The sequence below is a fragment of the Pithys albifrons genome, chromosome 10, assembly GCF_047495875.1.
Source record: "Pithys albifrons albifrons isolate INPA30051 chromosome 10, PitAlb_v1, whole genome shotgun sequence".
In the NCBI taxonomy this organism is placed as follows: domain Eukaryota; kingdom Metazoa; phylum Chordata; class Aves; order Passeriformes; family Thamnophilidae; genus Pithys; species Pithys albifrons.
The window spans coordinates 27,254,298-27,271,303 of NC_092467.1; the positions used below are offsets into that span (position 1 = coordinate 27,254,298).

At 38.5% G+C, this 17,006-nt stretch overlaps 1 protein-coding gene across 1 annotated transcript in view; it reads right to left on the bottom strand.

Moving 5' to 3' along the window:
* Window positions 1-17,006, bottom strand: part of FAF1 (Fas associated factor 1) — a 155,094-nt gene that overhangs the window by 14,905 nt on the left and 123,183 nt on the right. Inside the window, exons 15-18 of the mRNA XM_071565184.1 lie at window positions 14,626-14,714; window positions 4,731-4,811; window positions 4,358-4,435; window positions 136-351 (exon numbers count right to left, since the gene is read on the bottom strand). Coding sequence (XP_071421285.1) covers window positions 136-351; window positions 4,358-4,435; window positions 4,731-4,811; window positions 14,626-14,714 — 464 coding nt within the window. The remainder of the gene's footprint in view (window positions 1-135; window positions 352-4,357; window positions 4,436-4,730; window positions 4,812-14,625; window positions 14,715-17,006) is intronic.

The following is a 17,006-nucleotide window of genomic DNA, read 5'->3' on the forward strand; positions in this document are numbered from 1 at the left end:
ACTGGGCTCACTCACGGCTTGGCAGCATCTCACATATTCAGGCATATCTTACCTTCTGTGCCATAACACACTGGCCATCTAACATGCAGGACTAAGAAGCAGTGGTATTTATTCCTGAAAGGGATATTTACTCACATCTCTCCTCGGAAAGGTGCCCAGCAGCTTGTACTCCTCCCAAGGATATCCCTTGGAAGCTACAAAATCAAAGACAACCTGCAGCTTGCTGCTGGCCAGGAAACGGCGCTCAAAGAACTCTCCGCTGGGCGTCCGAATACGCAGTTTGCTGACAGACTCTGTGCTCTCCTCCTTTGGTTCAGGAGGCAAAGACTGCTCAAGAGAGAGCCTGATAGCCTGGGGGAAGAAAAATAACCATTTTGGGTGCAATGCCAGCCACAGAAGAAAAGGACAGAAAGCTTTTCCTTTTATTTCTTCTAGAACTTCAAGATGTGTCATAGTGCTCCAGATCCATAGCTGTGCTTTTTATCTCAATGACAAAATAATTTTTATTCATTCCTTAATAACAGCCCACCAGACAACTAATTAAAATAAATCCTTCTTTATAACACATATTATTAGGTCTACAGTTAATGCACGATGGGATACGTAATTTAATCATTTGGCAGAAAGCCTTGGAAAAAAAATTGAATGAGAGAATAATTGTCAAGTGGCCAATTGCTTCCTTAAAGGGTATAAATTAAAAGGCAGTAAAAGTATTTCTTTAAATGCACTTGTCAAATTGCCTTCCTTTTGCAGAAAGTAATTGACCATTTGCAGTAGACCAGACCCTTAATGGCAGTTCAGAGTGAAAAGAAATATATGCAAGAAATTTACTATAAATAAACTAAAATACTGTTAAAAGACACAATTAAAAAAGCTGTGAAGATACATTAGATACATAGACTACATATAAAAATAGGACTGGCCAAAGAAGAAAACTATGAGAACAAAAATGTGATTTTTGAAGATTTAAAGTATGTTACTGTTATTTATTAAGACAGTTCCAAGTACAATTTGCATGAAACCAGCCCCAAATTGCAATAAAATTACATGTCTAAAAATGTGTATGACTGTCTTCCTGCTAACATTGCATGTACTGCTGATGTCAAGATTTTCAGGGCAGGACCCAGGTCTGTGTTCTCTGTCCTCTGCCTCTGCAACCTGCTGCAGCATTAATACTTTGACCAGGATTTTTTTTTTTAAATCAGTGCTTAATATTAGACTGCTGAACGAGGTGGCCTTGATTTTCGTGAGTACTTAGTGCTGTCAGTACTGGTGGGCAGGCAGTGCCATCTGTTAAAAATGAGATCACACTCAGAAAGCAGCCCTGTTACAGTATCACCTTCTTAAGGCAGCACTGAATGAGAATGTAAAGGAATGGAAGAAGCAACACAACCACATTGCCTCCCCCAAAATGTGCCTAAAAGACAATTTTTCAAACTAAAAAAGCAGACAGGCAGTGATTTACCCAGATTTCCAAGGAACTTTCAAGATACACAGTTGCTATTTGTGCCTTTGAAAACCTCCCCAAGGTCATTTAGCAACAGAAACTGATGGAGGGTGATTACACTGCAGAGAAAGGACTGGGCAGAAGCAAGATGACAACGGCTTTTAAATAGTCTACTTCTTACACACACACCTCTGAGCAAATTATATCTCAGTATAAATATTTATACATAGAACTTGAGTTCATTTTTGCTCATCTACTATGAGATTATATTTTAAATAGATTCTATTTTAATTTTCTCTCGCTCTCCATTCTCAACCACCTGCTTACTATCTTGCTGTTTTGACATTTCCCCACACAGTATAACAACAGATGCTACATTATTTACTGAACCCAATCAATTATATTATAGAAAAATAAACAACAGTAGCTCATTAGAGCTCTTTTCTTTGTGCAAAGAGAGCGTCGCTCCCCCAAGTAACCAGTCTCCAAGGCTTCAACATAAAATGGCAATTTACAATGGATATTCTGTACCAGCAGACCAAGGTAGAAAACAATGATGTGATGGATCACATTAAAAACTCTTGGAGCTGAACAAGCAATTTCAGTTTGTTGATAAAAAGATGTTCAGTATGTGAAGAGCTCAACAGTCAGATTTTAAAATACGAACCGAACATAAAGCCACTTCTGTAAGTAAACACTGTTGCAGAACAATTCAGTACAAGTAATCTGTATACTTGAAAATGGGGAGTGTTAGTAAACATTATTGTTAAAATCCCTTTTGTTCTACTAAGCAAACAGATCCTATTATTTTCATTACTGCATTCTGCATTAGAACAGGGAAGCCCAGGTATATTTTGATAACATGGACCAGTTTTGCAGCCTTTGCATACAAAACCATTTCCAAAAGGCCAAGGTACTAGAAAAGGTTCAGGAGCAGATATAACAAAGGAGAAGTAATTATTGTTTCTATGCATGTAAAATTACTTAGAAAAGAAAAACGTATCTTTTACTTGAGCCTGAGTGTGAGCTGATTGCTCTGCAGCCTGTTACTGCTACAGTACTGATTTATGTTCCATCGCTATTAACCTCACAGAATTGCTGTCCTAAAATTATTCTTGACACAATTCTCACAGTCCAGCTTTGTACGTGGCTCCTTCAGTTGTGTTTTAGCTTCCATCTTGGCTTAGGCTGACAACAGGAGCTGAGTAAGACACCAGATCCTGTAGGATAAGAAGGAAGTGGACTGCATCTTTCCCAGCCATGAATACTGTTCAGACTGAATTTAGTATTTACACCACAGCAGTGTCTGAAAGGCTCTGGAATGCTTAAATGGGTCAGGTTTTTTAATGCAATTATCTTGGTCAAAAATATATATGGAAATGCATTGCTCGTACAGTTTGTTCATTGGTTTATCTCGGGGAATAATAAATGTGTTCATACCCAACTTTTTTGCAGTAGTATAATCCAATTTTTTCATACATCAGCAAAGTACACAAGACTGAAATGTCAAGTATACACTAAGTCACATTTAGAGAGGGATAAGCAAGGCTGTGATTTATCAGGATTCCATGTGGTGCAAGGACTTTAACTAAGTGGAGAATTACATGAGAATATAATTTCAAACGTTCAAAATCCTCAAGAGTCAAAGAAGTTATATATTAAGTCCTCCAAAACTACTGGTACTCTGATATTTTATACAAATGAATAAATATTAAAGAATATTTATATTTTATTTATATTTGATATAATACTGTAAACATACTCAGGAAATACATATTCAATAGGGATGCTGATATAGCTTTGTATTCATTAGCAACTTGCTCAGAGAATCTTATATGCCTGGAATTCAAAGGACAATGCCCAAACAACTCTGATTTCAGTCAAGTCATTTATATATTAATTTCACTTTTATTTTGAAAAATTTATTCCAAGGTTTCAAATTAATTTTCTTGTATCAGGTGCATTTCACAGCAGTTCTGTAAGAATTTATATATCAGGAACTTCACAGAACAGCTGAAAATATTTTAAAGACTAGTCCATTTTACACAGTGGGACTTCAGAGGAAGAAACAAGGCTGTACTCCAACATTTTCAGCTCATTTTGTAGTTGCCAGGATGTGAAAAAGAGGAAATCACTAATGTCAGTAAATTTGCATACATGATGCTTTTTGTAAATACCTCCATACCCACACAGCCAGGACAGCTAACCTAGACCCTGAAAGAGGCTTCAGGAGCCATCTCTGACAGGCATTGGGACCCTCAGAACCCACAAAATTTAGAGAATCTAAAACCAACAGTTTGAGGAACAGTGCTCTTCACAGCACAGGGTTTCTATTTTCTTATAGAGGCCAGGAGACATTGTTTAAACACAATTTTCATTCTAAGGAAGATTCTGTAGAAGACTGTTTAGAAATTTTTTAAGTACCATAAATCCAATTTTCTAGATTTTAGATTTTATTTTCTTAAATTTTAAGGGTTTTGTCTCCAAAATTAAATTTAGCAACTTGTTTGATCAATATTGCAGGTAGACTTTTTGCTGCTTCCTGGAAGAAATTAAAGGGCTCCATGGGTATTATGTTTTGAGAAGGAGTGGCTGAAGAAAAAGGTTAGAGGTTTCCAAAGATTCCACCATTTATGGAGCTCATTTCATGGAACTCTTGTGAGCAGACCTGTATTATATCTGGCTGAAATTGAGATCCAGATGATAGAACAGAAAAGATATTGAACAATGGATGAAAATGATTTAGTTCACTATGTTTCACAAATATATGGCAAGAAATCAGTAACAGTAATAAAAACAGTCACATAAAAAGTATACTTTGAATTCAAGTTGCAATGTGTGTTAAATGACAGTTGCAATGTTCATAAGCTTCATGAATCCAAATTTGTGAGAGAAGGTAAAACATCTCACCTCACGTTCTTCCTCCTGTTCTTTCCGGATTTGTTCCAAGCGAAACTGCTCTGCCATTTCTCTCTCTTGTGCTTCCCTCTGACAAACACAAATGGCAATCACACATAAATACGTGACAAATATAAACGCAAGGAAATTTCTCAGCGTTTCTGTAGCAATTAATATAAGAAATGGGAGATTTATTACATGATCTTCTCCTGCCATTCCTTTCCCAACTTCTATTATTAGGTGGGGCCAGGACTGCTGTAGCTAAAAGATGTAGTGAAGTCTGGTCCTCATGGTTTTACCTGGTGCCTCTGCACCAGAGACCTTTCCTAAGCTCTGGAGGGGTTGCCATCCCAACACTCATGTGGTCCCTTCTCCCCACACCCACCTTGGCCCTGTCAGCCTCCAGCGAGATGCGATACGCTTCATCCTGCTCTCTTTTCACATTTTCTCTGGCTTCACGTTCATCCTAAACAAAAAAACCCAAACAAACAAAAAAGGAAACAAAAAGAACATCAACAAACAGGGGACAGTATGATGGATAGCTCTGTTCACAAGCACCCTTTAACCCTAGACTCCAAAATTCCCCACCTAACAGCTAACTCAGAAGTAAGTTCAGAGATGCCTCTAGGGCGACCTTGGCTTTAAAAATTATGACTTACCTGAAGCTGCAATTGAACTGGTGTGCCCAAGCCCTGGCCTGAGGGCTGGATCTGGTAGCCAGGCTCTCACCCTGCTGTCTGTAGAGGGCTGGGGCAGGGGCAGAGCCTGAGATTGGGAGCAGCCTCCTGGGGAGGTGGTCACTGGAGGGGTGTGTGGGCTGCTGCTGGGGGATATCACTCCTGCAGCCAAAAATCTGGATGGTCTCGTAACAGGGAAGGATAGACCATGGCTTAGAGGCTGAGGATGCATTTTGATTTGCTCTCCACTCAGACTGACAGTGGGTAATGGCTTGTCCTGCCAGAGAAAGCCCCGCTCCCAGGTCCTTCCTTGCTCAAAATGCCCTCAGCAAGATCCATCCATGGTCATGACTATTGAACATCATTCAGCAGCTTCAATTCAGAGTGTTGAATGTGATACAGAGATGGGAAAGTAGCAAGTCTGTTCTAAAGTGTCTCAAATGGACAGATGCAGGCAAGCAAGGAATGGGAGGTTGGCATGCCAGCAAACCTAGCAAAGTGTCTTAACAACAATCATAAAACAAAGAAATAAAGGTTTACTAAAACCAGAGGAATGACAAAGCAGGGCACCATCCACACAGTGGAGGATCAAGAAGTGGATATCCCCAGAAGCTGGAATAACTGCACTGGGATGATGTCAAATAAAGCAAAGAGTACAATCAATAGTTTCATACTCTGCCTCTGGAGCAGAGGCAGCCGCTGCTCCCCTGTGCTTACTCCTCTTACATCCCATAATCCTCCCAGGGCCCTGCAGAGGCTGCACTGGTCCCCACAAAAATCAATAGGATTTAGCTGGGAAGCTGCTGGTGGGCTCAGCACAGTGCCCAGTAACACAGCACTTGCACTGGGGTAATTTGTCCCCTGTGTTTCATAGAAATTAAAGTCTACTACCCACTGCTTCTTGAAGAATTTTGTTAACTTTCCCATTCAGCTGCAACATTTACTCCACATAAAACAATCATTTTGCAAAGTGATCAACTTTTTCCCCAAAATGTCACTATTTGGCAAAAACTCAGTTCTAACTGGGAGGGGCTCAGGCTAACTGTAATTATCATGACACACAAACATGCCAAGATGCTCCTCTAAAAAACTCAAGCACATTAGTGGTTAAAACTCACAAAGTAGCATGCAACCACAAGAGCAAAGGACAAATTGCAGGGACAGCTATACAACCTCCAGTTGGAAAGCAGCAAGATCTTTCCAAAGGAACCTCTTCTTCCTTGCAGAAATAGGACCCAAAATTATTCTACAATTATTGTGTCCTGAATTTCATTCACAGAAGATGCAGAAACCATTGCTTTGTTCAGCAGAGCTAAAACATGAGTAGAAGTAATTCTTCTAAATTGTAATAAGGATAATAACCACCAACTAACCCATTTCCCCTTCCTGGCTACTCTGGACATTGGTAAGTTTTATGTGCTATGCTCATGGAATACTTTAAAAAATTAACTTGAACATGATAGCAAAAGTTATTCTACACAAATATTCAGTTTCTGAGAAGAGGGCCTGTTGAAATAATAAGAACAGCTCTAATTTTATGTTATCCAAAAATGAGGAAAGTTTCTTGACTACTCAAAGGTTTTCCCAATTCTTTTCACAGACAGAATGTAACAGCAAAGGAAAAAGTTTTGTGCTATCTATACCAAGACCTTCCATATGCACACCAAAAATTTACCTTTAAGTAGTGAGAACCAAAACTACCTTCCCAAATCAGTTCACTAAAGGAAGATGACTTCAAGTGATCTGCGAGAGGACAAGCCTTTAAAAATATTTAGAATTATTTCAGAGAGAATCTATTTAACTTTCATGTTTTGCAACTCCACATATCACACTAACTTCACATACTGAATTTCAGAGGTCACACCAGTCCAAGTAATGCCCAAAAGAGCACTGAAAGATCAGATACAACTACAATTACTGCAACTACAGGCTCTTTCCTTCACCAAGTATTGCTAGCAATTAAGAGAGAGATCCTGTAGTTTACCAAAAAAGCCCCAACCACAAACTAAAAAAAAAACCACATCCCCTCCCCCAACAGAACCCAAAACGAACCTTGATGAAGTAAAATTTAAATTTCTTAAAAACTACTATGACTCATTTGAAATACATATGCTAATCAGAGTTACAAGAAACTGGCTACTGGCTTTTATTTTACATTTACACACTGCCTAGAAAACTCCAGGAAGTTATTAGCAGTTACTTGAGATGAGCACTGGATTCATATACCTACAGAGATCTTCACTGAAGAATATTTGAAATAGGTTTAAATCACATAATCTGGATGATTACTGTAAAACATACTGATGCTATAGAATTGAAATATGAATTCAAGGCATTAAAAAAAATTCTTTTCTCCCTATTCATTGCAGTTATCATCATCCTAAAAGTGGATTATGAAAAAGATGTCAGGAATGTGAAGAATTACCATGCATGACTGCCTGGTCCTCATAGAAATATGTGAGCCATGTCTAAAAGTAAATGACTGTGCCACTGAGTTTGACACCACACTGAAACAATACTGTTCTTACTAAAACAGAACTTAAAAACAAAGGTGGAAACCTCATTTCTTCAGGTAAGCAGCAGATGTAATCCCATGAAATGCCTCTGTACCTGTTTCTTTGTTTTGATAATATGCTCACACTCACCAGGAACCATCTCCTCCACAGACTTTATGACAAAAAAGTATTCTTTGGTTCAGTTAGACATGGGACAAATTTTAAACATTAGATAAGGCAGTTCCTTTTGTAATGCAGTTCTCCCTTTTGTAAGCAGTTTCTTGATTTAGTAATCTCTTCCTCTAGAGAAACCACATGAAGTATGAGGATGACTCAAGTTCATCAGAAAGCAACAAAAGGAAATTCGTAATAGTGAAAAACAGGAAAAGCAGAAAAAATACTTTGCAGAGAATCTTTCACTGAACTAACAAAGAATATGTGAAGAATAGTCATGCCACTAATAATTAATATAAAAAATGTCCTAAAACTGACAACTTCTCTGTTAGACCCTACACAAACTGCAGTGTTGACTGAGCATCACTACATCTCCACAATGGTTTTGCACTGAAGGTAAAATTGCCATCTTCCTTTTTCAAGAAATCAAAGTGTGAAGAGACACAGTTTATCCCAGGTCACTTAAAAAGCCTTCATCAGAAATGGGGGTTACACAGCCACTGTGAATTCCACAGCAGTGACTGAAGGCTGGTGTGAATGTAAACCATCCACATCCCAGGGGTTTGGGCATGAGAGGAGAAGACAATTCTCCTTTGCCCCTTTTTGACAATCAGACAATAGGGGGACATTCATTCAGTGGAAGGCTGATACTTTAAAAATTGCTTTTATCCACACAATATATTCTTCAACAAAAAGAGCAAACACTTTATCTATGAGATATAGTGACAATGGACCAGAGAAAACCTTGTCCTGAGTAATATCCAGTGTGGATCAAGCCTTAGAAAAACTTACAGGTAAGGCCAAGAAGAAATTAAGGGTAACTCTCTCCAATAATTATTCCCTAAACCATTTGTAGAAGTTGCTCCTGAAGCACCTAATGACAGGCATTATCAGATGCAGAATGATGGCAAAAAAGGGATTCCTGATTGAATTTAGGATAGCAATGCCCTTTTTTCCTGCAGACTCTACATGGAAAAAGTATACAGTATGTTGGCTTTTTGGATGGGATCTTTTGCTAGAAAAGTCAGCATTGCCCTTCTGGCCTTTTTTCCCTACTAACTATTTCTATAGAAATAATAGAATAGAAATATTTCTATTATTATTTCCAATTATTATTGTCACTGAAGGTAGGATTTAATGATTTAACCCCAGTAATCAGCTTTGTACTTGATTTGTCTCAGAATTGTGTTACACGTTATTTCCCATTGCCCTTTGGGACCAATTTTACTGTGAAGTAAAACCAGACACAACAGAACTTGAGAAGACAACCACGAACAGAAGACATTTCTCAGAGCACCAATGAGTAAAGGGCTATTACAAGAAAGAAAAAAAAAAGGTGTATTTACAAATGCTGAATGCTTATCTGAAAGACAGTTCATTTCACTGAACCACTCCTGAAATTAAAATCTGCAAATGCTTAAGGCTATTCATGGGAGCGTTAAAGAGAAACACCCCTTTGTCCAAACAAACCAGTGCAAGAAAGGCATTAATTTGACTCACTAAGATGACAGACTTGCATATTGTATAACTTAAACATACATGATCAGGAATATATGGAAGGAAAAAGTGTACACAAGAGTGTGTCAGCTGTATGAGAACGGTGAAGACAAAGCAAATGGACATTTCAGTGATGGCAGAGCCACAGGAGGAGGCAGGATGGGGCAGGGCAAAGGGGCAGAAGAGACCAGAACCACCAGAGGGTCCTGCATGTCCGTATTGAAGGCTGAAAGCCCTGTTCCAGACACTGGTTTCTGGGAATAGACTCAAGTGACAAGGAAACATCCAAACCCAAAACCTTCAAGAAGTCCTGCAGTGCCTTTCTGTGGAAAAGGAACCAGCCAGTTCCACCACAACATCTGCCCAACTGGGTACATTATTTAGTGACTGGAGTCATCAACGTGTATAGCCTAAAAGCCACAGAAACGAAAGATATTTCATCTTTCTTCTTTCTTGCCTCTGCCATGACTTTTCATTTTGCCAAAGCTGTAACTACGCTCTAAACCCTTGAAGGCAGCACTGGTGTGTCACTGTGGTGAAGTGCTCAATGGGAAGCCCATCATTTGGGCTGCTATCATATCACAAACATAGAATTGGAAAATTCAATCAAATAAATTTTGATTACTGTAGTTTAATTAGTTATAAGTAATAATTAGTAAATGTGCTAATTGGATTTTTGAGGGGTTAAATCCCAGTCTTTGTTAGATGGTTGTCCTCACCGTAATGCTTCTGTGCTTTGGAATTTAATGAATTTCATGTATTTATTCTCATAACCTCTTTTGCAAATACTGTACACCATGATACACACGACAGTGTTAGATGAACACAGATTATCCAAAGTATACAGATGCCTGATTTCTACTGGCTTCAATGTGAGCTTCAGTCCATAGGCAGAAATTGCAAGTGTCTCCTGCAGGGAGAAGCACTTGGGCTATCCTTTAACTGGAGAACAAAACTATGGCTAAGGAGTGGAGAAAAGCAACTGATTTGAAGGGGCAAAAGATGAATTGACCACAGCTTAGAAGAAAACACATAGGCCTGATCCTCTTGAGATTCTTTGGTGGCTGTGAGATACATCTTTTGAAGAAGAAAGAGAAAAGGTGTTGGAAGCTAAAACTGTCAGACTATCATATATTAAAAAAAAGAGAAGAAAGAAATTCTTTGTATTTGACAGCAGTGAGGCAGAAAAGAAGGAAAAGGCATGGAGATACCAAGCTTCTTACTGTACTGTTATGAAAATTACACTTGGTCAGTAGAGCCTCAGCATACTGTGGTAGAGAAAGGAGAGTGAATTTATGTTGCTGTTTTGGAGTTTTGGTTTTCTTTCATATGTTTTACAAATCTCCACCCAGATACTGGTCAGGAAGGAACTCTCTTTTCCTGCTGTACCACTATCTAGGAAGATGAGATGTCACCTAAGAACAGAGAGCAAAGATGGTGACTCTGCAGGTTTACATTTTTCTACAGCTTATCTTCAGTCAGAGTCTGCTTATAACAGTTTTTCCAGTTTAAAAATTCTTAAGTGTCTCTCTTTTACACTAAAGGCCAGTGTGTCAGCAGATATAGTTCAAAAGTGAGTTGAAGGTTTTAATTGGTATTTGTAAAAATAAGAAGGTCTCTGAAGTAACTGTGGGTATTACAATTCCACCCTGAAGTCTAATCCAAGAGCAGGAGTGCGAGTGTTTCGTAACGACAAAAATAAACACGACCAGAGACCTACTGTTACTTAAATGTGGACAAGTTGGACCAGCTGTGTAACAGTCAATGCTTCTACAGTAATAAATGTTGACAGCAAAAATAAAAAGAATGCATTACTGAGGCATCATCAAATGAGCCCTGTCATTACATGGAAACTCCACCCTGTATAAGCTTGTCAAAAAGTGTTACTGTAATCCTTTGAGAAGCCTCCTCCTCAGGCAATGGAGAAAAAATGCCCAGGATGGGCCCAGAACAGGTGTGTTGTGCTGTAACACCAGGACTTAATCACAGATCTCTTCACATTAATCTCACAAAGGAACTACCTCGGATCTATTTGCGCTCATCACGCCATGCCGAGATGATTCTATAACTATCCAATTGAAATAAGCAAGCAAGCAGGGTGTTTAAAAATGGACATTCCAGGGTGTGCAATATTTTACAACTATTATTTGTTCTCCTAATCTCAGCACCAGGCACTGACACTTAAGAGGAACTGATACTCAAGGGGAACTGATACTACACGTTCTTTTCAAAGTCACTCCCTGAAAAATCTCAGCTCACACCTTGATCAACAGTGGCAGAGAGGCTGGTTGTCCCAGCTCTATAATACCTTCTCCTGCTTAAGGAGAAATTCCTTAGTGACATTTATATCCTCACTGCTGCTGATGCCACTGAACACACCATTGAATTAGCCACTGGTTACTTCTTATCAGAAAAGCTACACGAGCACATCAGTGTGCTGCTCATCAGATTTTGCTATTTGTAGCTTATTAGCATGGCAATTTAAGGAATAAGCTTATGAAAACAGACAGCTGGGTCCTTAGACCATGTACCTACAATGGCATGTCAACAGTGTGGTCTACAAGAGGCAGGAGGTTTCCAAAATGTCATCTGGTCAACACAGCACAAGCTCATGATTAACCCAGACCCCTGGAGGGGCAGGGAAAAGAATGGGACAGCAGACTGATCTCCCTTTAAGAAAGCTCGGGAAAGCAAATGGGTCCTGAAATTACATACCCTCGTACCTCAGGACAGGCATGTTGGATTACTATGAATACACATATGCATCTCAATGTTTTTAAGATATTTCTTTGGAGATTATGTAAGAAAAGGCTTAATAAAATGCAACACACAAACCTAAAAGTTAAATCCAATTGCTAGTTAAATGATGGTATTTCAGCACTTGGTCTTACAGAAATATGGACCAGATTTGCACCATTAAAATTTTATGAGGGTAAAGTGGTACATTTTACCAATACATGGATACAAAAGCACAGGATTGAGCTAAACCTATTACTGCCATGGGCTGAGGCAACTCACTTTGCTCCCGTGAGGTGAGCTGGTGATGCTGTTCTGAGCATCCTGCCCACACCATCAGTCGATGGCCAGTGACAGGGAGCTGACTGTGGCTACAGCCAACACCATGGGGAACACCTGTAACATCAGCTAGCAGTGAGAATAGTCATCCTCTAGCAAAATAACCATCAGAGGGCACTGCAAAACATGCTGTGCCAAACAGGATTATGCAATAGCTCTGTTGGGACCTTTCATGTACATGCAAGTTAAAAATCCAAACTGGAGAAGTTCAGCTGCATAAACTCACTCATTAATGACTTCATGCTGTTATTTACAAATGTTTCCAGTTCTGTTTCTCTTTCACACACACTTCTGTTTACAGCAACACTGTATAGATGACTTCTCTTTATAAAGTACAAAGAATTTCTTGCTTATCTTCTTGTGGTTTTACGATGACTTATTGTTGCTATTAAGAAAACAGTAACAGAAACCGGACTCTATATCCTGTTTGCTATTGTAATATTTGGGAAAAAATTGCACCAACTGCAGTAAGATCTTAAAAAAGAAAAGGTGTTGATGTTTGAACACTTGAAGTTGTCAAGTACAAGGCTTACAAGAAAGCTACATGTTGTGTAGCAAACCACAAAGACAATATTTTGTTTTCAGGATAAAGTCCTCTACTGAGTACAGACTGCTTGTCAAATACTCCCTCTCTGAAATGGTAATTTCGCAAAGAGAGGAGATTTTTTATTTTTAAACTTCCTGCTTCAAAAGCAAAGTGTTTGAGACCACCTTTTCAGTTTGCTTGTAATAAGTGGAGCCATGGTGTAAGTAAATACCCTATTTGAGTATAGAACCAATAGTCTCTGGAAATCTGCCCTCAAAGTTTATGGAACTTTCCTTTATTTTTCTGAACCCACAGTGTGTCAGAAAAAGCTCCTGTTGGAGAAGAAATGTCACTGGTGCTCTCAACAGAAAAACAAGGGGAGACTACAGAAGACTTGGACAAAGGTAGATTTTTGAGAAATGTGTAAAAATTAGTCTTCCATTCTCCTACATGGGTAGAGCACTTGGGGTAAGAAGCCAAGAGGCAACAATCCCACTGTGGGGTCTGGACTGTCACTGCTCTTGGCTGTCCAGTGAAGGACTGAGGGCAGCTCAGGACAGGAGCCAGTTTCTTGTTCAGCAATCGCCTTAGGTCTCCTCCTGCTTTAAGCTTTACTGCCCTTACACCCAGTTGCAAACCCACTTGGTTTTAGCCTCTTAGGGCAGGTCTATCACTATCTCTCCTGCCCCTTCTCTCCTAAACACTGCTGTCCCCTGCTCCAGCCAGCTGTTCTGGTGTCCTGTTCCTCCCTCTGCTGCAACCCTCTCACTCCTGGTTTCCTCTCCTGCCCCTTATTTGCTCTTATCTCATTGCCTTTATATGCTTTTCTTTCCCTCAGTTTTCTTCCTTTTTATCAACCTTTGTGGTTTGGAACCCATCTGTGATGCAAATTTTAACTTCTTATTAAAGCATTAAAAAAACCTCCCATACCCAACATATTCCTGCTAAAATGCAATAAAAAATTCAATTATATTGTAGCTTGGATTTTTGTTGTAATCCTCATATTTAAATCTGTGTTCAGTATTAACAAAATTAAAGTCAATTTCTTTACCAATGAATTACACGTAGCATAAATAAAGAAGAAAAAGTGAGTGACAGATATTGTGCAGATACCAAGTCTTCATAATATAATCAGTAAATCTTGTACTAATGAGATACAAGATTTAAATGTGAAGAATGTGTTTAGTGAATTATTGTCAATCAATGTCTATACAACAGGATAAGAATAATCTTGAATGGCAACACACCTATTATTATAAATTCCTAAGTACTTCATTACTTCAAAATGTCACTCTCAATTTATAGAGTAACAGATAAAGATTTTTCAGCTGTATTTCTCATTGTGAATACTTCTGTGTAACTGAAACACTAGTTTGGAGAAGTCTTGTCACCACTTATACATTCTGCATTGTTCTGAATGGTGGCTCAGTCCTGGTGTGCTGGTTAAAGTTGGTTTCAGCCCCCTTTTAAGATCCATTAATCTATTTTTATCTTCTACCTGGGACTTGGACGTGGCCATTGGGAAAAAATCTGATTGTTGTTTCCTTGTATGAACACACTAAGCTCTATAACACCACTATAATGTAAACAGTTACTCATGACTGATGTTCAGAAAGAGGAAAGGAACTGAAAAATGACAAAACCAAAAAGGAGGAGCTGTTTTGAGAGACCCAAGTAAATATACAAAGGAGATTTAACCTTTTTAATTTCTGATGACTGAAGAGACACTAAAACACATCAAACCCAACTCCACTGGCTAAAGAAATATCTGTTTAATTTATATCCCCAGTGAGTAGTGGAAGCCAGGAGGTATCTGCAGGAACTTTCAACACTCACCTCATCCTTTATGTCCTCCTGCTGCTGGGCACTGAAGATCTCCATCGCAGCCATCAGCCTCATCATCAGCTCATCCACTGTTGTGTTACCTAGCAACAGAGGCAGGTAGCTGAACTTCATTTCATTAAAGTTATTAAACAAAAAAGAAGTCATTTTACAATTAATCCAGAAGAAATAGCCAGACTTAAAAAAAAAAGAGTAGAAAATGTAAATATCTCAGTTGAATGGTTTCAGTTTGCCTTTTTACTGAAATTTCAGAATTGTTTTTCCAAAGAAATGTTGATCACAGGCAAAAATTTCGTGTGGTGCAAATCTGAATAACTGCCTTTGTGCTTGCATGAAGTAACTATTTTTCCTTTTAATGATGTTAAAGGAAAGTAATAGATCTGTGATTCCCTGATGTGAAATTGATTTTACAGTTTAAGAATTCCCAGGTATAATCAGGGAAACTGAAGCAGTTGCTTAGTCAGGTAACAAGAGGTAGGATGTTGGCAGCAGCATCCAAGTAGATTAGTTTAAAAAAAGTAAAAACCTGGAATACAATGATGGAATGGATGTGCGTGCATACATTTTATTCAGGTATAACTAGTAGTAAAACTCAAATACTATAACATATTCTCTTCAGTGTATTTACTTCTGATAAAACCTGCAAAGCTAATAAAGCAGAAAAGTAAGTCATCTATCTATCTATATATATCAGAAATAGAACACATATACAGGAAAACAGATACCTCCTCACATTTTTCTCCCAGTGTACTTCCAGTCTTCAGTAAGACTGAAAGATTAATTTCATTTCCTACCAAGATGCCTCTTTGGTTTCTCTTTCTAAAGTAAATAGACTACCCATTAGAGCCACTTGTCATAGTAGTTAAAAGGTCTTAAACCATGAGAAATTTTCTAAAACTATCAAGTCTTAACATCTACCAGCCTAAACAGCTGTTGGAATGTGGCAGAACAATACCAACAAGAGCTGGATTTATACTGGTGATGCTGGTCACAATTTTAAACTAACCAGAAGACACAGTACCACTGAAGGAAACAAAACTGTCCCCACAGTTTCCAACCCTAGTAAAAAAAATAAAAATCCAAAGCAAACTTAGACAGTCTGCATTTCAACAAATGTCACTGGGACTTAAGTTTCTATATTGTTGTATCTCTTCTGTAAACACGACTTCTGGCCCAGCCCTGAAAGGCCCTCATTGTTCCCACTTCTAACATTTGCTACCTTAGCAAAAAATGTTATCCCACATGCTACAACATGCAGGACTTCAGAGACCACCATTCAGCTGGGGGTGTATTGTTCAAAGACAGCAGTGCCCCGATTCATGGGAAAAATCACAAGCACAGCTTGTTTGATTTTGGTTAAAGGATAAATTTATGTAAGGCTACAATAGGTGACTGCTTTAGTTCAATACAAAAGATCACTGAAAATCTGACTAATCATTAAAATTTAATGAACGTAATGAAATAATCTGGATTATTTTATGATATAAAAATGCATTTTATAATGACTTTTGAGTCACCATATGCTAAAACATTTAAATAATGTAAATCAGTAGCAGCACTGACTTCAGTGGGATGACAAAGGGGTTAAACTGTACTGCAGAATCAGAAAACCAAGAAAATGTATTTATAAGATTATTTGTATGAAGTAAGTTTTAGAAGTGACAGCTGTACCATGAAGTAGTGTTGTGTTGTGCTGCACCTTGCACTGGGGAGACAAAATCCCTGCAAAAATTAACCATTTTGTCCACAGGAAAGAACATTGCAGATTCCTCAAGAAAATTATTAATCCCAGATGCAGAAAGAAATCCAATAAAGTAATGCTGTCTGCAAAAGGCAGCATTTCCTGAGGCTGAATTTCCTCAGAAAAATAAGATTACAATAAAGATTACCAGATATAAGCAATAAATATGTGAGGACATGGTCATGAAGGCAAACTGGAGAAAGCAGAAGAAATGAGAGGCAGCCATTCTTTGATGTGTTCTAATCTGAAGAGTTACTGAGAACAGCAGTCAAAGGGCAGCACTCCACATCTAAGTCATCTTGCTGTCAGCAGAATCAGAGGAAGAGCTGCTCATGTAAGCCAGAAAGCTTCATTTCTGTGAGATTATATTGGCAGCTTCAATCCTGATCTGATTTGGGGTCTCAGCAATGCAGGCAAGTCTGAATAAGCAACTCATGTTCCAAGTATTAGCCCACTACAAGCAATAGGAGCACACACATTAACAAGGAACTACTCACAAAGCACCAAATGCATTCTGGCACTATGCAAAAAGCACAGTCAAAATCTTTCAAAACTCACGGATGTATTTGGATGTATTTGGATATTTCTTCATTACATTTGGCTATCACTTTAAAAAGAAAAAACCTTCCATTCT